Source organism: Calliphora vicina, chromosome 3 (assembly GCF_958450345.1).
Source record: "Calliphora vicina chromosome 3, idCalVici1.1, whole genome shotgun sequence".
In the NCBI taxonomy this organism is placed as follows: Eukaryota; Metazoa; Arthropoda; class Insecta; order Diptera; family Calliphoridae; genus Calliphora; species Calliphora vicina.
Window position 1 is genome coordinate 119,696,364 of NC_088782.1, and position 27,571 is coordinate 119,723,934.

The 27,571-nt window shown below is 28.2% G+C and overlaps 1 protein-coding gene across 1 annotated transcript in view; it reads right to left on the bottom strand.

Moving 5' to 3' along the window:
* rdgC (retinal degeneration C) overlaps positions 1 to 27,326 on the bottom strand; it is a 76,976-nt gene extending 49,650 nt beyond the window's left edge. The window contains exon 1 of the mRNA XM_065504136.1: positions 26,907 to 27,326. Coding sequence (XP_065360208.1) covers positions 26,907 to 27,189 — 283 coding nt within the window. The 5' untranslated portion in view covers positions 27,190 to 27,326. The remainder of the gene's footprint in view (positions 1 to 26,906) is intronic.
* Between the last annotated feature and the right edge of the window lie 245 nt (positions 27,327 to 27,571).

The following is a 27,571-nucleotide window of genomic DNA, read 5'->3' on the forward strand; positions in this document are numbered from 1 at the left end:
TATCACTTCATGTGCCGACATCTACAGCCTATGTTTACGTTAGGAAAAAAATAAAACTTTCGTCTACTACAATTTATGTCTGTTTTTATTGTTATTTATTTATATGTTTGTAGGGTTTTTTGTTCTTGTCTACGTAACAATTACGTTTCTATTTCTATTTAAGTGGGTGGGTTCTATTGACCTTCTTAGAAATGTATTTATTTGTATTTTTCTATTTGAGGAAGTTGTGTTTTGTGTCTGTCTGTTTTTGTATTTATTATTCTATTATTTTGTGTTATTTGGTATCATATGCACTTTAAATAACCTTGAACTACTTAGTTTTGTAAAAAAAAAAATAAAAGAGGTTTCCCATTAATATTACAAACTAAACACTATTCTCAACAAAAAGTTTAGTTATAAGCTAATAAAACTATAGAAAATAATTAAAAATTTACAAAATTTAATATTTTCATTTTAATTTAACTACGTTTAGGTAAACTTTAGTTAAAAAAAATTGTAAAGGCTTTACTTCAATTGTTTTATACATTTCAAAAACAATATTTTTCCCTCTTAAACTCATCAAAACCCAGTTTAGTTAAACTCCAGTTAACCTGGTTTTATTACTTTTTCCGTTTAATTTTAACTCGAAATTATAAACCATAACATAATATCAGTTTTTCTAAACTTATTTATATTTAAACTTGATCGTTAACAGGTTTAAGTAAACTTTAGTTTAAAAAATTTATAAAAGCTTTACTTCAATTATCTTGGACATTTCAAAATCCATAATTTTTCCGCTTAAACTCATCAAAACCCAGTTTAGTTAAACTTCAGTTAACCTGGTTTTATTACATTTTCCGTTTAATTTTAATTTGAAATTATAAACCATAATATTATTTTAGTTATTCTAAACTTTTTTATATTTAAACTTGATCGTAACTAGGTTTAGGTAAACTTTAGTTTAAAAAATTTGTAAAAGCTTTACTTCCATTGTATTAGAATTTTCAAAATACATATTTTTTTCGCTTAAACTCATCAAAAGCCAGTTTAAGTAAACTCCAGTTAACTAGGTTTTATTGCATTTTTCGTTTAATTTTAATTCGAAATTATAAAACATAAGATAATATCAGTTTTTCTAAACTTCTTTATATTTAAACTTGATCGTTAACAGGTTTAGGTAAACTTTAGTTTAAAAAATTTGTAAAATCTTTACTCAATTGTTTCGGACATTTCAAAAGACATATTTTTTCCGCTTAAACTCATCAAAAGCCAGTTTAAGTAAACTCCAGTTAACTAGGTTTTATTGCTATTTCCGTTAAATTTTTAATTTGAAATTATAAATCATAACATTATTTCAGATATTCCATACTTCTTTATATTTAAACTTGATCGTAACTAGGTTTAGGTAAACTTTAGTTTAAAAAATTTGTAAAATCTTTACTTCAATTGTTTTGGACATTTCAAAAGACATATTTTTTCCGCTTAAACTCATCAAAACCCAGTTTAGTTAAACTTCAGTTAACCTGGTTTTATTACATTTTCCGTTTAATTTTAATTTGAAATTATAAACCATAACATTATTTTAGTTATTCTAAACTTTTTTATATTTAAACTTGATCGTTAACAGGTTTAGGTAAACTTTAGTTTAAAAAAATTGTAAAATCTTTACTTCAAATATTTTAGACATTTCAAAATCCATACTTTTTTCGCTTAAACTCATCAAAACCCAGTTTAGTTAAACTTCAGTTAACCTGGTTTTATTCCATTTTCCGTTTAATTTTAATTTGAAATTATAAACCATAACATAATATCAGTTTTTCTAAACTTCTTTATATTTAAACTTGATCGTAACCAGGCTAGATGAACTTAAGTTTAAAAAATTTGTAAAATCTTTACTTCAATTGTTTTGGACATTTCAAAATCCATACTTTTTTCGCTTAAACTCATCAAAACCCAGTTTAGTTAAACTTCAGTTAACCTGGTTTTATTACATTTTCCGTTAAATTTTTAATTTAAATTGTAAACCATAACATTATTTTACTTATTCTAAACTTTTTTATATTTAAACTTGATCGTAACTAGGTTTAGGTAAACTTTAGTTTAAAAAATTTGTATAATCTTTACTTCAATTGTTTTGGACATTTCAAAAGACATATTTTTTCCGCTTAAACTCATCAAAAGCCAGTTTAAGTAAACTCCAGTTAACTAGGTTTTATTGCATTTTCCAACTTACTTTAATTTAGAATTAAAATTCATACATTATTTTTGTTATACTTAAAATTTTTAGACTTAAACTTGATTCTAACTTGCTTTAACTAAACATTGGCTAACAAAAATTGTGAATATTTTATTTTATTTGTATCATATTCTTCAAAATCAAAATTGTTTCTATAATAAATTTAAATAAACTCAGAATAACTAGGTTTTATTACATTTCCCAGCTTTTTTTAGTTAAAAAAAAAATAAGCCATACAATAATTTCAGTTATTCTAAGCTTCTTTAGATTTAAACTTGATTCTAATCTTACTTTACTCAAGCTTATTAATATTAACACTTTTACCATTTAAACTTCACTAAACCATATTTAAGTAAACTCCAGTTAACTAGGTGTTATTACATTTTCCGGCTTACTTTTCGTTATACTTAAAATTTGTAGACTTAAACATCATTCTAAACATGTTTTGTAAAACTCTGGTTAACAAAAATTATGTAGGTTTTATTTTAATTAACTCGAGCTTTTTCAAATTAACACTTTTACCATTTAAACTTCACTAAACCAAGTTTAAGTAAACTCCAGTTAATTAGCTTTTATTACATTAAACTTGGATTAATCAAGTTTTTAAGTTAAATAGGTATTTTGCCCAAATTTTTACAAATTGTTATTAAAAATGTCAAAAAATATTCAGAGAATTGAGGAATATTTATTAATAAGGCATTAAATTAGTTTCAAATATGTTTCTCTTCCATTCAAATATGTTTAGAAACCTAATTTTGTGGGGAATTTTAACTACTTAAATTTGTTATTTATTTCAACAACAAAATTCTGTGAACGACCTCTTTAAATTAGGAAAAAAACTACACTTTTATTCAACAAACAAATAAATTTACTTATGTATTCCCATGTATTCACATGCCTGGCCTATGAATTTTCACATAAATACACACACGTACATTTGTATTCATTCAGCCTTAAAATATGCTTTAACTAAACGTGCTTTTATGCAGTTTGTTCTCTCACTCTCCACTTGAGGATATAAACATGCATGAATACAAACAACAAACACATAAACGAGCATGTACTCGGCACGTACAGGAGAATGTTTGTTTTAACTGTTGTTGTTGTTTGTTTTTCCGACATGTTTTTCTACACTGTGACACATTTTATTTTCGTAATTACCTTTTTAGTTACTGGTAAATAATACACCAAAGTATATTTATTTATTATTTAAATGTGTGTATGAGTGGATATGTGCAAGTAAGTGAGTATGTGAAAAGTATGAGCCTGTCTATTCAACTTTGTTTATTTCAGTATTCAGTCTATTTTTTCTTCTTCTTTTTTGTTTTTGTACACATCACTGTCATTATTTTGTTTACATGTAATTTGTTGTCTATTGTTCGAATAAAATAAAATATTACAATAAAGAATGAAAAAAAAACTGGTCTTCTTAGTGTTTAGTTGTTAATTATATATGGATATGTTTTTTTGTAGCTTTTCCTTATAAATTATTCCCTTGTGTAAGGGGATGGGGTTAGTCAGGCAGCTGACATTTAATTTATAAATAATACATTTATAAAGGCGCTTTCTGTGTCCATATGTATGTATGTTTATGCCACACAATTAATTTTTGTTTTTTTTTTTATTTTATTATTATTATTTAATAGTTTTTTTATTGTCTTTCTTTTTCATATAAATATGAAGTTGTATGATAAATAGTTGCAATTATTTGCATTACATTTAAATGGCTGTCATACAGTGTGGGTATCAAGCAACTGGGAGTGTATTAAAATTTATAGGAAATTAATACTTGCCATTTCAATAGGGGGAGAAAAGCTGGTATAAATGTGTTACAAAGGGTTTTAAATAAACAAATTGCCAAGTAATAATAAGTAATTTAACGCTTTAATATTTATGAAATTCTTTAATAGGGGATTTTAAATGTAAGTTATACATTAATTAAACGATAAAGTAAATAAATTGAGAATGTATATTACAAATAATTGCATTAAGGAAAGCATTTTTAGATTAAAGGAGGATATTGGCAGACATTTAAATAATATTTATTAAAATTTTTAAACAAATATTCTTGATTTTCAAAGCCCATGCAGTTTTCTATTAGATAGTAAGAAAAATTTTAGGATTTCCTTAAAAAAAAATTCCAAAAAATTTGTAAATGTTTCATAAAATTTTCCCACGTTTAGATAAACTTTAGTTAATAAAAACTGTGTTTGTTTTATTTTATTTTTATGGCACTTTTCGAAATCGCCAGTTTTTTTACTTAAACTTCTCTAAACCAAGTTTAAGTAAACTCCAGTTAACTAGGTTTTATTACATTTTCCAGCTTGTTTTAGTTTGAATAGATAAGCTATAACATTATTTTAGTTATACTTAAAATTCTCAGACTTAAACTTGATTCTAAACTCGTTTAGTTAAACCGTCGTTAACAAAAATTGAGTATGTTTTATTTTTTTTTACTCGAGCTTTTTAAAATTAATACTTTTACTCCTTAATCTTACCTAAACCAAGTTTAAGTAAACTCCAGCTAACTTGGTTTTATTATATTTTCCAGCTTATTTTCATTTAGAATTATAATACATAACATTATTTTAGTTATACATAACATTTATCTACTTAAACTTGATTATAACTTGGTTTAACTAAACTTTGGTTAACAAAACACGAATATGTTTTATTTTATTTTTATGGCACTTTTCGAAATCAACAGTTTTTCCACTTAAACTTCACTAAACCAAGTTTAAGTAAACTCCAGTTAACTAGGTTTTATTACATTTTCCAGCTTGTTTTTGTTTGAAAAGTTAAGCTATAGCTATATTTTAGTTATACTTAAAATTCTTATAATTAAAATTGATTCTAAACTCGTTTAGGTAAACTCTAGTTAACAAAAATTGTGTATGTTGTATTTTATTTTACTCGAGCTTTTTAAAATTAATACTTTTACCCCTTAAACTTCACTAAACCAAGTTTAAGTAAACTCCAGTTAACTAGGTTTTATTACATTTTCCAGCTTGTTTTAGTTTAAAAAGATATGCTATGGCATTATTTTAGTCATACTAAAAATTCTTAGACTTAAACATGATGCTAACTTGGTTTAACTAAACTTTGGTTAACAAAAATTGTAAACATTTTATTTTATTTGTAACATATTTTTCAAAGTCAATCACTTTTCCAAACCAAGTTTAAGTAAACTAGTCTTAAGTTCCCAATTTTATCTTTTAATCACAAAAAAACTAGTTTGCCCTTTTAAATGTTAAGCCCACAATTTTATGTAATATTTATTTCCTCCCATTTTTTTTATTTGTTAAATGTTCCCCTAAAGCTTTGCTTGTTAACGCTAATGTTTAACATTGCTTAACACATTTAAGATTAATTAAACCTTCTCCCTTATTGCCATTACTTACAACAAAGAAATTATTGTCTAATTAATCTTAAATGCTTAATTTAATGAATTAATATAAAATCAACGACACACTTATGTCTAATGTATGACAGCAAGCCTAAATTATGAAGGATGAAGAAGTTTAAGAACTTAAACTAATTATAGAGTCTGGCATAATTTATAATTCGAAAAACACACACAGAATTTCATACATTTTTTAAAAGAGCCGGAATTTTATTATACTCTTGAGATTTGTTTATAAATTATTCAATTTGCAGCAGACTTTAGTTAAAACTGTCAACATTTTTAATGTGTTTTTTTTAATATAAAAACCAGCATTTTAAATTAAATCCATCCTTACCCCTTTTTTTAGCATAACAAATAAAATTTAAATATGAATACATTTTCTAATTTAAGGTTTTTTCTACCCTTAACATTATAAAGCATCCTCCCCCCTCCTCCTAACTTTCATTTTAGCATGTATTTGAAAATCGAAAGTTTTTTTTTTTTTTGCTGGATTTCATTTGAATTTATTTTCATTTCTATTTGTTTTATTTTTTGCTCGCGCATGATAGACAAACAATGATGACACATGTGTTTTTTTTGTTTTATTTGCAATAAAATAAACAAACAGAAATCCTTTAAATATTTTGAATGAATGTTTTATGGCAATGACGAGCATGCTACCAGAATCTGGCAAAAAGTATTTGTTTTGTAGGAGTAAGTGAGTGAGTAGGATTGAAATGGATATTTATATACTGGTACAATGTATATATAAACTTTTTTTTATTTATCTAACATACATATGTAAAAAACAAACAAAATAGTATTTGATTTATTGTTTTTTTTTTAAACCTTTAATTCAGTTAAAGTGAACCAGAAAATTAACTACAATTGAAGCTGAACTAAGACTTTATAAAGTCTCATGATTGAAGCTCAACTAAGACCTTATAAAGACCTACGATTGAAGGTCAACTAAGACTTTTTAAAGTCCAATGATTGCAGCTCAACTAAGACATTAGAAAGAGCTATGATTGATGATCAACTTAGACCAAGAGTGAAGCTCAAGTAAGACTTCATAAAGTCATATGATTGAAGCACAACTAGTAATTAATAGACCTACGATTGCAGCTTAACTACGACTTTATAAAAACCTACCTGTTGATGCTCAACTTAGACCACGATTGAAGCTCAACTAAGGCTTTATCGAGACCTTCGATTGATGCTCAACTTAGACAACGATTGAATCTAAACCAAGACTTAGTAAAGACCAACGATTGATGCTCAACTTAAACCACGAGTGAAGCTCAACAAAGACTTAATAAAGGAATACGATTGAAGCTTAACTAGGAATTTATGAACCTACGATTGATGCTCAACTTAGACCACGATTGAAGCTCAACTAAGACTTTATAAAGACGAATTATTGAAGCTCAACTAAGACCTTAGAAAGACCCACGATTGATGCTCATCTTAGACTACGATTGAAGCTCAACTCAGACTTTATAAAGACCTACGACTGAATCTCAACTTAGACTACGATGGGAGCTCAACTCAGACTTTATAAAGACCTGCGACTGAAGCTCAACTTACTCCACTATTGATGCTCAACTGAGGCTTCATAAAGTCCCATGATTGAAGCTCAACTAAGACCTTAGAAAGACTCACGATTGATGCTCATCTTAGACTACGATTGAAGCTCAACTCAGACTTTATAAAGACCTACGATTGATGCTCAAGTAAGACTTTATAAAGACCACGATTGAAGCTCAGCTAAGAACTTAGAAAGACCTATGATTGATGCTCAACTTAGACCACTAGTGAAGCTCAATTAAGACTTTATAAAGTCCCATGATTGAAGCTCAACTAAGAACTTAGAAAGATCTACGATTGATGCTCGACTTAGACCACGATTGAAGCTCAACGAAGACTTTATAAAGGCATACGATTGAAGCTTAACTAGGAATTTATGAACCTACGATTGAAACTCAACTAAAACTTTATAAAGACCTAAGATTGATGCTCAACTTAGATTGAAGCTCAACTCAGACTTTATAAAGACTTTCGATTGATGCTCAACTTAGACAACGATTGAAGTTCAACTAAGACTTTATAAACACCTACGATTGAAGCTCAACTAAGACCTTAGAAAGACCTACGATTGATGCTCAACTTAGACAACGATTGAAGCTAAACCAAGACTCTGTAAAGACCTACGATTTAAGCACAACTAAGACCTTAGAAAGACCTACGATTGGTGCTCAACTTCGACTACGATTGAAGCTCAACTAAGACTTTATAAAGACCTTCGATTGATGCTTAACTTAGACAACGATTGAAGCTAAACCAAGACTTTGTAAAGACCTACGATTTAAGCTCAACTAAGACCTTAGAAAGACCTACGATTGGTGCTCAACTTAGACCACGATTGAAGCTCAACTAAGACTTTATAAAGACCTTCGATTGATACTTAACTTAGACAACGATTGAAGCTAAACCAAGATTCTGTAAAGACCTACGATTTAAGCACAACTAAGACCTTAGAAAGACCTACGATTGGTGCTCAACTTCGACTACGATTGAAGCTCAACTAAGACTTTATAAAGACCTTCGATTGATACTTAACTTAGACAACGATTGAAGCTAAACCAAGACTCTGTAAAGACCTACGATTTAAGCACAACTAAGACCTTAGAAAGACCTACGATTGGTGCTCAACTTCGACTACGATTGAAGCTCAACTAAGACTTTATAAAGACCTTCGATTGATGCTTAACTTAGACAACGATTGAAGCTAAACCAAGACTTTGTAAAGACCTACGATTTAAGCACAACTAAGACCTTAGAAAGACCTACGATTGGTGCTCAACTTAGACTACGATTGAAGCTCAACTAAGACTTTATAAAGACCTTCGATTGATGCTTAACTTAGACAACGATTGAAGCTAAACCAAGACTTTGTAAAGACCTACGATTTAAGCTCAACTAAGACCTTAGAAAGACCTACGATTGGTGCTCAACTTAGACTACGATTGAAGCTCAACTAAGACTTTATAAAGACCTTCGATTGATGCTTAACTTAGACAACGATTGAAGCTAAACCAAGACTTTGTAAAGACCTACGATTTAAGCTCAACTAAGACCTTAGAAAGACCTACGATTGGTGCTCAACTTAGACTACGATTGAAGCTCAACTAAGACTTTATAAAGACCTTCGATTGATGCTTAACTTAGACAACGATTGAAGCTAAACCAAGACTTTGTAAAGACCTACGAGTTAAGCTCAACTAAGATCTTAGAAAGACCTACGATTGGTGCTCAAATTAGACCACGATTGAAGTTCAACTAAGACTTTATAAAGACCTACGATTGATGCTCAAATAAAACCTTAGAAAAACCTACGATCAACTGTGACTTGATAAAGACCTCTGATTGATGCTCAACTTAAACAACCATTGAAGCTCAACTAGGAATTTATAAACCTACGATTGAAGCTCAACTAAGACCTTAGAAAGACCTACGATTGATGCTCACCTTAGACCACGATTGAAGCTCAACTAAGACTTTATAAAGGCATACGATTGAAGCTTAACTAGGAATTTATGAACCTACGATTGAAACTCAACTAAAACTTTATAAAGACCTAAGATTGATGCTCAACTTAGATTGAAGCTCAACTCAGACTTTATAAAGACTTTCTATTGATGCTCAACTTAGACAACGATTGAAGTTCAACTAAGACTTTATAAACACCTACGATTGAAGCTCAACTAAGACCTTAGAAAGACCTACGATTGATGCTCAACTTAGACCACGATTGAAGATCAACTAAGACTTTATAAAGACCTTCGATTGATGCTTAACTTAGACAACGATTGAAGCTAAACCAAGACTTTGTAAAGACCTACGATTTAAGCACAACTAAGACCTTAGAAAGACCTACGATTGGTGCTCAACTTCGACTACGATTGAAGCTCAACTAAGACTTTATAAAGACCTTCGATTGATGCTTAACTTAGACAACGATTGAAGCTAAACCAAGACTTTGTAAAGACCTACGATTTAAGCACAACTAAGACCTTAGAAAGACCTACGATTGGTGCTCAACTTCGACTACGATTGAAGCTCAACTAAGACTTTATAAAGACCTTCGATTGATGCTTAACTTAGACAACGATTGAAGCTAAACCAAGACTTTGTAAAGACCTACGAGTTAAGCTCAACTAAGATCTTAGAAAGACCTACGATTGGTGCTCAAATTAGACCACGATTGAAGTTCAACTAAGACTTTATAAAGACCTACGATTGATGCTCAAATAAAACCTTAGAAAAATCTACGATCAACTGTGACTTGATAAAGACCTCTGATTGATGCTCAACTTAAACAACCATTGAAGCTCAACTAGGAATTTATAAACCTACGATTGAAGCTCAACTAAGACCTTAGAAAGACCTACGATTGATGCTCACCTTAGACCACGATTGAAGCTCAACTAAGACTTCGTAAAGACTTACGATTGAAGGTCAACTAAGACTTTATAAAGTCCCATGATTGAAGCTCAACTAACACCATAGAAAGACCTACGATTGAGGCTCAACTTACCCCACTACTGAAGCTCGACTGAGGCTTCATAAAGACTTTTTAGAGTCCCATGATTGAAGCTGAACTAAGACATTAGAAAGACCTACGATAGATGCTCAATTTAGACCACGATTGAAGCTCAACTAAGGCTTTATAAAGTCCCATGATTGAAGCTCAACTAAGACTTTATTAAGACCTACGATTGAAGCTCAACTTACCTTCATAAATTCCCATGATTGAAGATCAACTAAGACATTAGAAAGACCTACGATTGCTTTTCAACTGAGATCACGTTTAAGGCTCAAGTAAGACCTTAGGAAGACCTACGATTGATGCTCAACTTAGACAATGATTCAAGCTCAGCTAAGTCTTTATAAAGACCTACGATTGAGGCTCAACTAAGACTTTATAAAGACCTTCGATGGATGTTCAACTTAGACCACTATTGAAGCTCAACTGAGGCTTCATAAAGTCCCATGATTGAAGCTCAACTAAGACCTTAGAAAGGCATAAGATTGATGCTCAACTTAGACCTCGATTGAATCTCAATCGAAGCTTCATAAAGTACTACGATTGAAGTTCAACTTAGGCCTTAGAAAGACCTAAGTCTTAAAAATAACGTACTCAAATGAGTGTTCATAAAGGCCTACGATTGAGAAGAATTCATGAGGTTGTAAGAATTGCTTTCCCCTAACAATTTAAACAAAAAATTCTCAGCCATGTTTTTTATTAAACAAATTTCTCTTTCAAACATTCAAATGCTAGCAGACATGCAGTCAATCATTTGTTTTATTATTCTGTCTTTGATAATTTAATTCAAAGTAAATATTTTTGCAAAAGTCTGTCTACTTATGCTTTTAACAGCATTACAAAATTTGCAGACACCTAAATTTTTTAAATTTCACTTTTGGGTTTAAAAAAAATTTTAATTTTCTAAATAAATTTCATTTAGAATTTTAATTAATTATTGAAATTGTGCATAAATTTTACACAGTTTAGTAAATTGAATAAAGCATAATGTAAAATATAAGTAGTTAAGCATTTCAAATAAATTAAATTTACAAATTAAATATGTTGTTGAAACTTTTCAGCAAATAGGATTAGTTTCAGCAACAGACATTAAGTGAATTGAAATTTATAATCACTTTATGGCATTTAACAAATATTTTGTTTGTTTTTTTGTTTAAAACTAATTTTTTACCTAATGTTTTTACATTTAACATAATTTTAAACTAAACTTTCATTGACATTTTTGGCATTATTTTGTGGTTGTTGGTTTGTTTGTTAGGTTGAACTTTTGATTATAATAAAATTATTTCTGTTTATGTTCATTTTATGTTTTTTTTTTCGTTTGCGGTAATTATTTGGTTAAATGTTAATGGGGGTTTTGAAGAGATTAAAATTAGTACATAAAGAGCACATTAACTGTAATCAGGCGTATGAGTGATATTTAATTATGTGGGCAGTTGTTTGAATATCACTCATACGCCTGGAGTGTATAAGAAGAAATATATTTGTGGTATTTTTTAAAGCAAAATTAAAAATATTTTTAACAAATTAGGAAAATTCATTAAAATTCATTCAAATTCATTTAACAGTTGAATAAAACTTGTCGTAGGCCAATAAAAATAGCAATTCTGCAACGGCCTTAAATTTGTTTTGATTAACTCTTGAATTGCAATTATTTTTGAGATCTATTTTATCTATAAATGAAAACTATTAAATTTTTATGTATAATCATAAAAACGTTTATAAAAAGGTGGCAACTCTAAAAAGTGTTTCTGCATTTTTTTGCAAAAATTGCTCTTGAATTTTATGTAGTATTCTGTACCCTATTTACCAATTAAAAATAAGTTTAAAAAATCAAATTTTAAAGAAATTCTTAAAAAAAATTTCAAAATAGTGGCAACCCTGTTTTATTTTTTCTTTAATTTTTGAGGAAATTTCTATATTATTTTAAGAATTAGTAAGCAACTTAGAATTTTACCAAAAAATATTTGCAAAAAAGTGGCAACTCTAAAATTTTCATTAAAGATTTTTATTAGTTTTATTCTGAAATTTTATTTTTGTATATTTTATACTCCATCTATTAAAACTAAACAATCTAAAATGTTAAAAATAAAAAAAAATTCCAAAAAAAGTGGCAACTCTATAATTTTGTTTTAGTTTTTTCAAAAACTTTTTTGCGGGTTTTTTTCTTTACTCCATGTATTGAAATGAAAAACTTTAAAATGTTAATTTTTAAACAAATTTATTAAAACAATTCAGAAAGGTGGCAACTTTGTTTTTATAATTTTGGATTTTTAAAGTAATTTCTACATTTTTCCTTTTTAGTATCTATAAATAGACTCATATGTTAAAAAATTTAAAAAATGTTTACCAAAAGGTGGCAACTCTACAAAGTTTTTAGGGTTTTTCATAATATTTGTCTCGAATTTTACTTTTTACATCCTCCAGTTTGTTTAAATAAAAAAATAAGTTAAAAAATTCCAATTTTAAATAAACATTTAAAAATGTGGCAACTCTGTTTTTATATTTTTTTTGATTTTTCATTTAATTTTTACTTATCTTTTTTTTTAGCAAACACAAATGAACTCATATGTTAAAAAATCTTAAAAAAATCCAAAAGGTGGCAACTCTACAAAGTGATTTTTTATTTTATTAGAGCCGAATTTTACTTTTGGAATTCTCAGGTCTATTTTAATTTAAAAATATGTTTAAAACTTATAATTTCAGATAAATTCTTAAAACAAATATAAAAATGTGGCAACCCTGTATTATAATTTTTTCTAATTTTCTGGTAATTTTTTCATTATTTCCATTAATATTATACAAACATTAAATTTAATGAATAAAACGCCAAAATGTGGCAACTCTACAAAGTGTTCAAAGATATTATCATCAGGTTTGTATCTGAATTTTATTATGCTATATATTATGTTAAAATTACTTCAAAGATTAGGATTTTTAACAAATTCTTAATAAAATGTTTGAAATGGTGGCAACACTATTTTATAATTTTTATTAATTTTCATAAAATTTGTATATTTCTTCAATAATTATTAAACTAAAATTAATTTTTTGGAATAAAACTTGAAAACATATAAACATTTTGGCAAATAGGTGGCAACTCTATCAAGATTTTATGGATTTTTTATAGTTTTAGTCTCGAATTTTATTTAAGTATGCCTCAGACTATTTAATTTAATAAAAATAACATTAAAAATTCTAATTTTTTATGAATTCCTAAACAAACAATTAAAAAGGTGGCAACCCTGTATTATTTGTTTTTCTAATTTTCTGGTAGTTTTTTTATTATTTCCATAATTGTTATACAAAAATTAATTTTATTGAATAAAAAATAAAAACGTTCGCAAAAATGTGGCAACTCTTAAAAGTTTTCAATGATTTTTTTCAGGTTTCAATCTGAATTTTATTTTTACTTGCTTTATGCTATTATTATATGTTAAAATTACTTCAAAAATTAGAATTTTTAAAAAAATTTAATAAATTTCTTGAAAAGGTGGCAACACTATTTTATAATTTTTATTAATTTTCATATTTTTTTCAATAGTTATTATTACTAATATAATTTTTTTTAATAAAACTTAAAAAATATATAAAAATTGCAAACTCTGAGATTTTTTTTGAATTTTTGTTCTCGAATTTTATTTTGTATATATTAAGCTATTTAAAAGTTTAAACTACTTTAAAAATGTAAAATTTTAAACGAATTTATAAACAAAAATTAAAATAGGTGGCAACCTTGTATTTTTTTTTTTGGAAATTTTCATTTATTTTAAGATTATAAGTTCAAATTACTTTAAAAAATTTAAATTTAGAAAAAAAAAATAATTTTCTTGAACAAAACTTAAAAACATAAAAAAAAATTGGCAAAAAGGTGGCAACTCTAAGGATTTTTTTAATTTTTTTTCTCGAATTTTATTTTGTACATACTTTATGGTATTTATAAGTTCAAACTCCTTAACAAAATTTATATTTTCACCGAATTTATAAAAAAAATTAAAATAGGTGGCAACCTTGTATTTTTTTTTTTTCAGTTATCATTTAGTTTAAGTTAATATGTTCAAATTACTTTAAAAAATTAAAATTTTAAACAATTTTATAAAAAAAATATGAAAAGGTGGCAACATTGTATTATTTTTTTAAATTTTCATTTAATTTCTCGATTTTTTCTAAATTTGTATAAAATAAATTCAAACTACTTTCAAAAATTTAAATTTTAAACAAATTTATAAAAGAAATATATAAAAAGGTGGCAACCTTAAATTATTTTTTTAAAATTTTCGTTTAATTTTTGTATGTTTTCACAATTTGTATAACAAAAAGATAATTGATTATAAAAAATTCTAAAATTTTTTCAAAAAAGTTACATTTCTTCTCAATTTTTATTTATTTCATTACTCAGCCCTAATTACATGTGTTACAAAAGCTTTTAACCCCAAAAAAATCAATTAAAGCCAAGCAAATAACCGAAATTACAAAATAATACCTTTCGCTGTAGAAAAATATGCCAATACATTGAATATTTTGTTTCAATTCTGTTTTTATTTCTTTTCCATTATTATTGTTTACAATTGAACTCTGTACTCTGAGCTCAACATGACGACTATTTGTTTTGGTTTCCTGCACAAAAACAAAAACCCAACCAAACTGTTAATCCTCTTATCTGGGATAATACTCGAAATTGTCATAAAAACACATATAAATTTTATATTATTGAAACCCATACCCCTACCATTTCAGTCTCGGTATATTGACATCAATTCAAATAAAGTTTACAACACAATTTTTATTACAATTTTGTTACTTTATGACCTTAATGCTGGTAATATGGATTTGATGACTGGCATGATGAGGGAATGACAAGTAATCATAATAGCAGTGATGGCAGCCTTTTTTAAATGCCTGCTATTGTTTATTAAAGGTATGTGCGGTTTTTATAAAAAGTTAGAATGTGTTTAGTTGATTGAACTTTTAGCTGAAAACCACAAAAGGTTATTTAAGGCTAGACAATAAAGGCAAAGTGAAACAACAAACTAGACCCCCTGTAGCTCCTCTTGTGCTTCAACAGTATGACCTAGATCAACATTCATAGAAAGTTTGGAGCCTCCTTTAAAATTCTTCTTTACAAATATTTCCCATAACATCATTACTTTAGCAAATACACATTTATTACCATTTTTTCCTATTTCACCTTTATGAGGGCGTATAATTATTATTAATTCAAATTGAAATATTAAACATACTTCAATTTTCTTAACATTTCCACTGTATTTTGCCATATTTTATCTAGAAACTTCTAGAAACTTCCATAAATTACTTTTCTATTTACTTCCTTAATATATTGCTTCCATATATACCCAACAATTGAAGTATTCACTTTTAGTTTCTGTTTCTGAAAACTAATTTTAAACATTATGTTCTCTTTACAAACATAACAAATGTTTAAAACATTGTTGCAACTACTTACAACTATAAAATTGATGTAAATAGTTTCTAAATTTGATTATTTTATATCGATTTTATAATGATGCTACTGATACTTTTTGTATGTTCAAAAGAGAAACTAAAGTCAATATTTCCATATGCTTTTCTACATTGGCTTTAAGTGTTTTGTATAGTTATTTACATATGAGAGTAAAGTTGTAGTAAAACTTTTTACAAAAATTATTTAGCAAACTGCATTAACTACTAACACAATTAGCCTAGGGAAATTAGTAATAAAGTTTAAACAAAATTGTATAGAAAAGGCAAAGTGTAAAATTCAACGTATTATTTCTAAAGTCGATAAAAACTTATTAAATTATTACACAAATCCCTTAGAAATAATTAATAATTCCTTATAATGAATAACAAATACATAATCTATAGCCCTAAGAAAAAAAATAACTCTGCAGACATTAATAATTTATCATTTTAACACTCACGAAATTGTTAATGAACTGCAAACAAAGCATTATACAACTTTATTCATTTGCCATTACAAATTTGCAAACAAAATATTTCTCTCACATACAAATACTACAGATACCGTGCGAAAAGACAATTATTATATTTAACACGAACACGATTAAGAGAAATCCTTTGTTTCAACATAACAATTTTAATAGCGGGGAAAGGAAAGAATAGGAAGAGAAAACAACTAATTATAATCCTACAAATGATTAAAGCCAGCTGAATACAAAAATAACCAATTCATATCAACTACAGCCAAAAACAATTAAACTGGGCAGGAGATAAACAAATGAAAATGAAGGCCAACAAAACAATAGCAAAATTCAGGAACTTAAGTCAATGCAGATATCAAAACAGAACTAATTCTATTTTAGAACTAAAACAGAACGAGAAAAGAACTAGAACAGAACTAGAACAGAACTAGAACAGAACTAGAACAGAACTAGAACAGAACTAGAACAGAACTAGAACAGAACTAGAACAGAACTAGAACAGAACTAGAACAGAACTAGAACAGAACTAGAACAGAACTAGAACAGAACTAGAACAGAACTAGAACAGAACTAGAACAGAACTAGAACAGAACTAGAACAGAACTAGAACAGAACTAGAACAGAACTAGAACAGAACTAGAACAGAACTAGAACAGAACTAGAACAGAACTAGAACAGAACTAGAACAGAACTAGAACAGAACTAGAACAGAACTAGAACAGAACTAGAACAGAACTAGAACAGAACTAGAACAGAACTAGAACAGAACTAGAACAGAACTACAACAGAACTAGAACAGAACTAGAACAGAACTAGAACAGAACTAGAACAGAACTAGAACAGAACTAGAACAGAACTAGAACAGAACTAGAACAGAACTAGAACAGAACTAGAACAGAACTAGAACAGAACTAGAACAGAACTAGAACAGAACAGAACAGAACTAGAACAGAACTAGAACAGAACTAGAACAGAACTAGAACAGAACAGAACTAGAACAGAACTAGAACAGAACTAGAACAGAACTAGAACAGAACTAGAACAGAACTAGAACAGAACTAGAACAGAACTAGAACAGAACTAGAACAGAACTAGAACAGAACTAGAACAGAACTAGAACAGAACTAGAACAGAACTAGAACAGAACTAGAACAGAACTAGAACAGAACTAGAACAGAACTAGAACAGAACTAGAACAGAACTAGAACTAGAACTAGAACTAGAACAGAACTAGAACAGAACTAGAACAGAACTAGAACAGAACTAGAACAGAACTAGAACAGAACTAGAACAGAACTAGAACAGAACTAGAACAGAACTAGAACAGAACTAGAACAGAACTAGAATAGAACTAGAACAGAACTAGAACAGAACTAGAACAGAACTAGAACAGAACTAGAACAGAACTAGAACAGAACTAGAAAAGAACTAGAACAGAACTAGAACAGAACTAGAACAGAACTAGAACAGAACTAGAACAGAACTAGAACAGAACTAGAACAGAACTAGAACAGAACTAGAATAGAACTAGAACAGAACTAGAACAGAACTAGAACAGAACTAGAACAGAACTAGAACAGAACTAGAACAGAACTAGAACAGAACTAGAACAGAACTAGAACAGAACTAGAAAAGAACTAGAACAGAACTAGAACAGAACTAGAACAGAACTAGAACAGAACTAGAACAGAACTAGAACAGAACTAGAACAGAACTAGAACAGAACTAGAACAGAACTAGAACAGAACTAGAACAGAACTAGAACAGAACTAGAACAGAACTAGAACAGAACTAGAACAGAACTAGAACAGAACTAGAACAGAACTAGAACAGAACTAGAACAGAACTAGAACAGAACTAGAACAGAACTAGAACAGAACTAGAACAGAACTAGAACAGAACTAGAACAGAACTATAACAGAACTAGAACAGAACTAGAACAGAACTAGAACAGAACTAGAACAGAACTAGAACAGAACTAGAACAGAACTAGAACAGAACTAGAACAGAACTAGAACAGAACTAGAACAGAACTAGAACAGAACTAGAACAGAACTAGAACAGAACTAGAACAGAACTAGAACAGAACTAGAACAGAACTAGAACAGAACTAGAACAGAACTAGAACAGAACTAGAACAGAACTAGAACAGAACTAGAACAGAACTAGAACAGAACTAGAACAGAACTAGAACAGAACTAGAACAGAACTAGAACAGAACTAGAACAGAACTAGAACAGAACTAGAACAGAACTAGAACAGAACTAGAACAGAACTAGAACAGAACTAGAACAGAACTAGAACAGAACTAGAACAGAACTAGAACAGAACTAGAACAGAACTAGAACAGAACTAGAACAGAACTAGAACAGAACTAGAACAGAACTAGAACAGAACTAGAACAGAACTAGAACAGAACTAAAACAGAACTAGAACAGAACTAGAACAGAACTAGAACAGAACTAGAACAGAACTAGAACAGAACTAGAACAGAACTAGAACAGAACTAGAACAGAACTAGAACAGAACTAGAACAGAACTAGAACAGAACTAGAACAGAACTAGAACAGAACTAGAACAGAACTAGAACAGAACTAGAACAGAACTAGAACAGAACTAGAACAGAACTAGAACAGAACTAGAACAGAACTAGAACAGAACTAGAACAGAACTAGAACAGAACTAGAACAGAACTAGAACAGAACTAGAACAGAACTAGAACAGAACTACAACAGAACTACAACAGAACTAGAACAGAACTAGAACAGAACTAGAACAGAACTAGAACAGAACTAGAACAGAACTAGAACAGTTAATTTCACATATTTGTCTTTCAAAACTATTTGTTTAGCACCTTGAAAAATGTTTGTTTTCTTTAATTAATCTTCTAGTGAACCAATCATGCATTTCATCATTAGTTACCAAAGCCTTCCTCTTTGTAATATTATTTGCTCTTCTGCCTGTCCGTAGAGTTTCCTAACATGGGCTAAATGAAGCAGGAAAATTATTGTTTGACTGTGATTAATGTATTTCTTTAATGTTATTGTTGTTGCTCTCTCCAATATAAAGATATAACTATAACCTTCAGCAAGGGTATATTTAATTCGGTCATTCTGTTTGTGATTTCCATATTTTTCAAGTACGACCCCTAAAAGTATGAATAGTGATATAACCATGACCGTCTGTTTGTTGAAAACAACTTTCTGAAGCCACCAAATAACTTATATACGTGATTGATACATATATATATGTATGTATCAATCTATATTTATTATTTATTTAAAATCGAGAAAATCGGCCCATTTTTGCACCTATTTTTCACAACATTTTTTTATCTATTTTTTTTTTCTTCTTGATGAAAGGTATACAAGATTCGTTGCAGTCGCAAACAGTATTTTTTTTTTGTTTTTTCTTAGTTTTTCTTTTATTATTTAACTAACTGGCTCACTAACTCTCTCAATCAGAAAAATCCATCAGAAAAACTTTTATTTCCTGTTCCGGTTATAATAGATAAGAAAAAGGAGAAGAAGGCCAATCGTAATTAATAAAAATATTTTCATTAAATCTTGATTATTAGCAAAAAAAAAAGACTTTTGATTATAGATGAATAGAAAGCAATTAAATTATGATTTATTTGGGTAAGGAAATGAGATTTTTTTAAAGTTTCTGTATCACAATTGTGGTGTCTTCCTTCAAGATTTATTTTGATTTTCTTTAGTCTATCGTTGTCTATTTTAGCCAACTCTTAGGTTGCTTCATTTGTTAATTAACTCAGCAATTACACCTTTTTTTCTCTAACTACATATTCGATTGTCTTCTTTAACAGTTTAATTATAAGCTTCTTCTATAGTTTTTATTGTTTGAAATAATTTCAAGTGCAAGTACTTAAAGAACTACTTGTACATTTTAAATGGTATTTGTTCTACTATTTATTTTGCCATTTTAATAGAAATCACAAATAACACTTTGTAATAGGAATGATATCAAACGGAAATTAAAGCACAAAAATACACAAAATTCATGTTAAATATTTAAATGCTGGATTTTGTCACGAAGACATTCTCTTTATCTTTTCTTGGCTTCAACTGCTGTCGTCTCATTTATTCCACACTACATTGTATTAATAATTATGATTATAATCATAATTATTATTATTTATTACCCATACTGTTGTTAACTATAACATTTTAACAACAATGCCATAAAATATATGGAAATAAAAGAAATATTAATTGTAACTGACATTTTAAATGTCACAAACAAATGGTAATGAAGAAATTGCCAGAGTTCATATGATGGATAAACAAAGCTGCTGAGATTTAAAGGAATTATTTAATTAATTTAGATTTCCAGTTCTGTTTTAGTTCTATTGTAGTTCTAGTTCTAGTTCTGTTCTAGTTCTGTTCTAGTTCTGTTCTAGTTCTGTTCTAGTTCTGTTCTAGTTCTGTTCTAGTTCTAGTTCTGTTCTAGTTCTGTTCTAGTTCTGTTCTAGTTCTGTTCTAGTTCTGTTCTAGTTCTGTTCTAGTTCTGTTCTAGTTCTGTTCTAGTTCTGTTCTAGTTCTGTTCTAGTTCTGTTCTAGTTCTGTTCTAGTTCTGTTCTAGTTCTGTTCTAGTTCTGTTCTAGTTCTGTTCTAGTTCTGTTCTAGTTCTGTTCTAGTTCTGTTCTAGTTCTGTTCTAGTTCTGTTCTAGTTCTGTTCTAGTTCTGTTCTAGTTCTGTTCTAGTTCTGTTCTAGTTCTGTTCTAGTTCTGTTCTAGTTCTGTTCTAGTTCTGTTCTAGTTCTGTTCTAGTTCTGTTCTAGTTCTGTTCTAGTTCTGTTCTAGTTCTGTTCTAGTTCTGTTCTAGTTCTGTTCTAGTTCTGTTCTAGTTCTGTTCTAGTTCTGTTCTAGTTCTGTTCTAGTTCTGTTCTAGTTCTGTTCTAGTTCTGTTCTAGTTCTGTTCTAGTTCTGTTCTAGTTCTGTTCTAGTTCTGTTCTAGTTCTGTTCTAGTTCTGTTCTAGTTCTGTTCTAGTTCTGTTCTAGTTCTGTTCTAGTTCTGTTCTAGTTCTGTTCTAGTTCTGTTCTAGTTCTGTTCTAGTTCTGTTCTAGTTCTGTTCTAGTTCTGTTCTAGTTCTGTTCTAGTTCTGTTCTAGTTCTGTTCTAGTTCTGTTCTAGTTCTGTTCTAGTTCTGTTCTAGTTCTGTTCTAGTTCTGTTCTAGTTCTGTTCTAGTTCTAGTTCTGTTCTAGTTCTGTTCTAGTTATGTTCTAGTTCTAGTTCTGTTTCAGCTCTTTAAGGATTAATTCTTATCATTACATTAGTCTCTATAAATCATAATTCCCATCATAAAAATCCTCAATCTAATCTAAGGCTGCCTTATAAAAAACAGATATTAACATTTGTATTTAACGACCGCATAGAAAAACTCTACATTATCATTTATTTTGCCATGTTTTACATAAAAATCATTAAGATAAATAACGATAAAATAAACATCCAAAAAAAAGGAAACAGGATGTTAGATATTGAAGTAAGTGCGGGTGGAATTTTTGTTTATAATGAAGATTAAAATCATAACTTTTTTTGTAGCTAAATGGAATATTTAAAGAGGCAACATTTCTTCATTTTATTTTTATTGTTGTTTTTATTTAAGTTTTTTCGTCTGCTTGTTGTATTAACAACTTACGAGTGGTCTCTAGATTAATCCTTGACTACAACAAACAATATTGTTTAAAGTTATTAAAAAGGTTTAGAGCATGATTTTGCAGCTGTCAGTGACAGTTTTCAGCAATTAACTGTTGAACGAAAATTGTTCAATAAAAATCCTTTTAACATGAAAGTATTTAAGTTCTGAGAAAATAAATACTTTTTAGGAGAGTTTGGGAAATAAATTTGAGGGTTAAAGGTGAGAAAGTTAGTTTTAGTAAATATTTCATAGGTGGCGTATGGGTAATATTTAATTCAAAAATACTCATACGTCAAGGCCAACTTTTTCTATAGCCAATGTTTTACCACTCAGTCAGTGGTCATTTTGCAGACATTTAAGTATTCTAAACCATATTGCCAGTAGCTATAATAAATAATTATGATTTTTTTAATGGCTTTGTCGCAATAATTACCAACATTCCCTTAGCGGGTTATTTACAATTTAGAATTTTGTAGTTTAAACTAAAAATGTGTACGTACATCAAGTTCCACTGGCCGGCCATTGTTAAAGAAAATGACAGCTAAACAGCAAAAAAAAAAACAAAAAGAGGCCTGTTTTAACTATAACAAGACTTTGATTGACATTGAATGATGTCTATACGAAAAGTAAACACACAAACTTATGTAAATATAATTGCAAAGTTCATGTGGAAAATACGAAACACGTGACGTATGAGTATTATGTATGTGTCAGACAATTTGAAGTCAGTGGACATGGAAACAAACTTAAAATCACACAACTGACAAACATTGGTTTTTAGCTGCATTATTACGTTTGTTTTTTTTTACGAATTATAAAACAAACCACTAAATGAATGACCTCATTATTAAAACACACTTATTCACATACACATGCTGGCACTTATATATTTTGGTTTGTTGTTATTTGTGTTGTCTTGCTGTTAAAAAGGAGGACAAACAAAATTATAAGACGATTTTTAATATTATAAGCAGAGGAATTGTAATAAAGCACAGTGGTCTTGTTTTTGGCCAAACAAATTTGGAGAAATTGAAAATTTCTGAAACGTTATAGATAGCGGATGTATGTTGAAATCAGCCCCCAAATAACTTATATACATCATTCATACATCAATATATCCGCTATTGTTTAACTTAAATTGCTATTAAAAATCGAGAAAATCGGTCCAAAGATAACTGAGATATAAGGAAAAAACCACGACTACCTAGTTTTTTACCTATTTTTTATCTACGAGTATATCTGGATTACTATGTCATTAATATAGACAATTTGGGTAGCTAATGTTAGATATTTCAAAGACCTTTCCAACGACGTATATAAGGCCATAGTAAGTCGGACCTACAACTTTTTATTTTCTAAAAATTTTTTTCACAATTCAAAAAATAATTTTATTTGCTATAAATTGTTTCTACTAGTAAATTTAAAAAAAAAAATATTTTTAAAAATTTAAAATTTTTTTTAAATTTTGTTTCCAAAAAATTTTCAAATTTTTAAAAATATTTTTTTTTTAAATTTTTATAATAATTTGTTTGTGCCATAAAATAAAAATATTTTTAAAATTTTTTTCATAAATTTTAAATTTAGTTTCTAAAAATTTTTTACTAATAAATAGGGGGCGGATTTATATGCAAATGCATGTTTTTTCTCGAACGTCCAAAAACAATGTAGACTAATTATCTATCCGAATCGCACATTTTGCTGCAAAATGGCATCGATTTGTTAGTGCATATTTTTGCATATTTTATTGATAATGCATATTTTGTTATATTTTACTTCAAAATGCATATTTATATGCATATTATGCCAATTTTTAATAAAAATATAATTTTTTGTCATTAATGGGCAATACATTGTTTCGACAAAAAATTTTGTTATAGAAATAGCAGTAAATGTTATCGACTAACTTCTTTCGACATCGAGAAACTGGCATTATGTTCACCATTTCTCTATCAGTAATTGAAAATTATCATTTCAAAACATTTTTCTTCAAAAAAGTTTAGTTTTTTTTAAGTATCAAAAATTCATTAAATGTATCGAAAAACATTCATATTTGTATTCATAATTCGATTTATAAGAGATTTCGTTATCGAAAGATTTTGTAACTTCACATACACAGTTACCGCTCCTGACAGTCATTTCTACGAGACTGTCGTAAACTAGTGATTTTGGATAACTTAGACACAAATTCACTACACAATTAACATTTAAAGTCCCCACACTATAGATTACATAGAGACAATTGTCTTTATGCTAGATTCCATGGCATGTATAAAGTAGCCAATTGACTTCTCTCTGCATTACAAATAGCACGTCAAATGACCCAAAATATATAAATTGGAGTCAGCCAAGTGAACAGATATTATTTCCGTCTATAAGGGATACATTTACTAATTGCTTAATAGCTGGTTTATTACGAGATAAAAATTAAGGTTGGATGCTACTTTACAGCACTATCAAAATATTGATGATTTTAAACGGAAAGTCACAATAGAGAAGCTCTAAAGATTATGGCTTTAACCAAGTGTTCATACCAAGATATTACAATTAATATATCGTCCATCGTTATTTCAGAAGAAAAATTGTTTTAAAAATAGTTTTATAACTTTAATTGTTTAATTCCTGTTGCCAGCAGTTATAATTTAATTGCTGGCAACAGTGTTGTGTATTTTTTGGACATTTCGAATTCCATACTTAATTATTTTATGTTTCTGCACAAAAATATAAGTGCATATTTTTTAAATTTTTAGGTCATATTTTGATTTTTTTTAAGCATATTTTAGGCGCATATTTTCCAATAATAAATGCATGAAAATCCGCCCCCTACTAATAAATTAAAAAAATTTAAAAATTTTTTCTAAAAAATTTTTGGACTTATAAATTAAAAAAAAAATTTTGTGCCATTAAATAAATAAAAATATTTTTTAAAAATTTTAAATTTTTTTTTATAAATTTGAAAATAAATTGTTAAAATTTTTTACACTAATAAATTAAAAAAAAAATTTGTTTGTGCCATAAAAAAAAATATTTTAAAAATTTCAAAATTTTTTTTATAAATTTGATTTTTTTTTAAAAAAAAATGGAAATTTTTATTTTTAAAATTTTCTTTTCACTAATAAATTAAAAAAAAATATATAATTTTCTTGCCATAATTATTTTTACTAATAGTAAATTAAAAAAAACAAATATTTTTAAAAATTTTAAATTTTTTCTTGAAAATTTAAAATTTTATTAAATTTTGCTTAGTTAAAAATATTTATCTCAAAGTACTATAATTTGGTGAAGGTTATTAAAAAATGTGCCAGGTGTTTGGTAGTTTTTCGAAACATCTAGTACAGAAAAAAAAACCAAAAATATGAAATTTTCTTATTTTATTGCTATTACATGTGGCTTTGCGATGAATCAATAAACCTGAACATTTTCTGCCGTTTTCGATTTTTAATGATTTTTTTAAAACAAAAACCATTACAATTTTCACTTAAAAAATATATTTTTTTCTTCAATTTTTTATTATAACTCCGAAACTATTGAACCGATTAAAATGCAATATATATGTGAAAATTTGTACATAGCATGGGGAAAATGTTTTGAAAATTCAATCATACAAAAGAAAAACATTAACTACTGAATTGTATGTATATCAAACAAAAAACTAAAATTTTGTGAAAATAAGCGAATTCACTTAATTGTGAATAAATTCGAAAAAAAAATAATAAATTTTTACAATCGATATCTTATTTTGTTCCTATTACTTGTGGCTTTGCGATAAAGCAATAAACTTGAACAATTTCTGGCGATTTCAATTTTTAATGATTTTTATAAAACAAAAAACATTACAATTTTCACGTCAAAAAAAAATTGTTTGCTTCAATTTGTTATTATATCTGCGAAACTACTGAGCCGTTTAAAACGCAATATAAAAACGAATGAACGGTTATATAAATCTGAACTTTTATAACTTTATTTTAATAACATCGCACTAACCCTGTTTGAGTTATCATTAATTATGTGCAGAAACATCTAAAAAAATTTCACAATTTTACAAAAAAAAATTTTAAAAAAAACCTGTCCATAGAATTTAAAATTTCGACCATATTTAAACTGCTGGAACCAAAGTACATCAAAACTTTGTAGTGGTTTAAAAAGTCTCCAAAATTTTGGCGATTTTGTTGACCTGTGTTATTATAGAAATTCAAAGGGAAACGAAAAAGTACAATTTGTTCTCTCTTTATGGTACCTTAAAACCATTTACTCAATTCTTTTTTTACTTAGAAACATATCAGATAACTTTTATATATAAAAAAGTACCAGTTGGAGAAAAGTTCCAATTTCTCTTATCCTATATCGCTTGAAGACTTCTTAATTTTGAAATATCAAAATACTACATTTTGTTTCAAACGATTCAAGTCTGTATTAATTTTCTGAATAAAAACAAAATGTTCCAAAAAGTACCTAAACACTCGAGTCCCAATTTCCCCGTTTTTCCCCCTTTTTGGTACTTTTCTTGTCCAAATTGGGATTATGCAAATTTCACTGGAATAAATTTAAGTATCATATGGAGTAGCTCTTAACATGTTTATGTAAATTTATAGAAAAACATATTTTATGAATAAAGTACCAAAAATAAAATAAAATTTTTTACCAGTTTTCCAAAAAGTACCCAACAAAATTTTCACCCCTAAACGGCTGGAATTTCAAAAATCTACCATGACACCTTTTGCTATTATTTTAAGTAGATGAAGATAAATTTTAAGTTTTCCTGTTTTTTATAATTGCACAATTTATGGCTTCCAAGCCACTGTGCTTCCCCTAAGAGTCTTACAAAATGACGCAATTTTTCTTGTTTCAAAGCAAATATGAGTAATTGTATAAAAGAAAATCACAACAACTTCTTATAACACTTAATTTTATGCACCAAATGGAAAAAAAAAACATACTAATAATGTTTTAAAATTGCAAATTTTCACACATTTTCTATAGAATTATGGATCATTAACACTTAACATGACACAGGCAAACAACCAAACACTTTATGTATTTATAAATAAGATTAAGCAATAAATGCATAAATGCATTAGTATTATTATGAATCACACTTACTTATTTCAATTTTCGTCATGCTGATGCCTCTGGTAGGTTTACGCCAATTTCGGTACCAACCTTTCGTTTGGAACAATTGTAATAAACTGTTGGCAACACGACCATTTGCCACTGAATTCTGCTGGCTGCCATCACTATAAGCAGCTGCTGAGGACGCTGTTGTGGTGGCCGTTTTGCCGCCCCGCTCGATTTCCGATGAACGACACGATGAGGATGTATCAAACGAGGAGCTGCGACGTTTCTGATTACCACGTTGGCCAAAGCACACACAACTGCGTAACATTGTTAAAGTGGGGTAGAGAGTGTGTGCTCTTTGTTTTTTGTTTGTTGTTTTTTTTACTTGATGATGCAATTTGTAACTGCACTATGCTCTTTGTTTTGTTTACTATTCTTTATTGTTGATGTTGTTGTTGTAAAGAAACCTGTTTCTTGCTTAGATGTTTGTTGTTATGTGTAAGTTTTGTTTACCTTTTTCTTATGCTTTTGTTTTGATTTTCGGCAAGTAAATATTTACTTTAACTGTTTCTTTAAGGAAAAAATGGAGCTGTTTGTCTCTTTCGCTCTTTTTTTGCTTTCTTTCTTCTTTATTAATTAAATTTATTGAGAGACTTGATTTGTTAAGGGGAAGACCAGGTTTTTGTTTATTTTGAAGGTTTTTAAGGTTA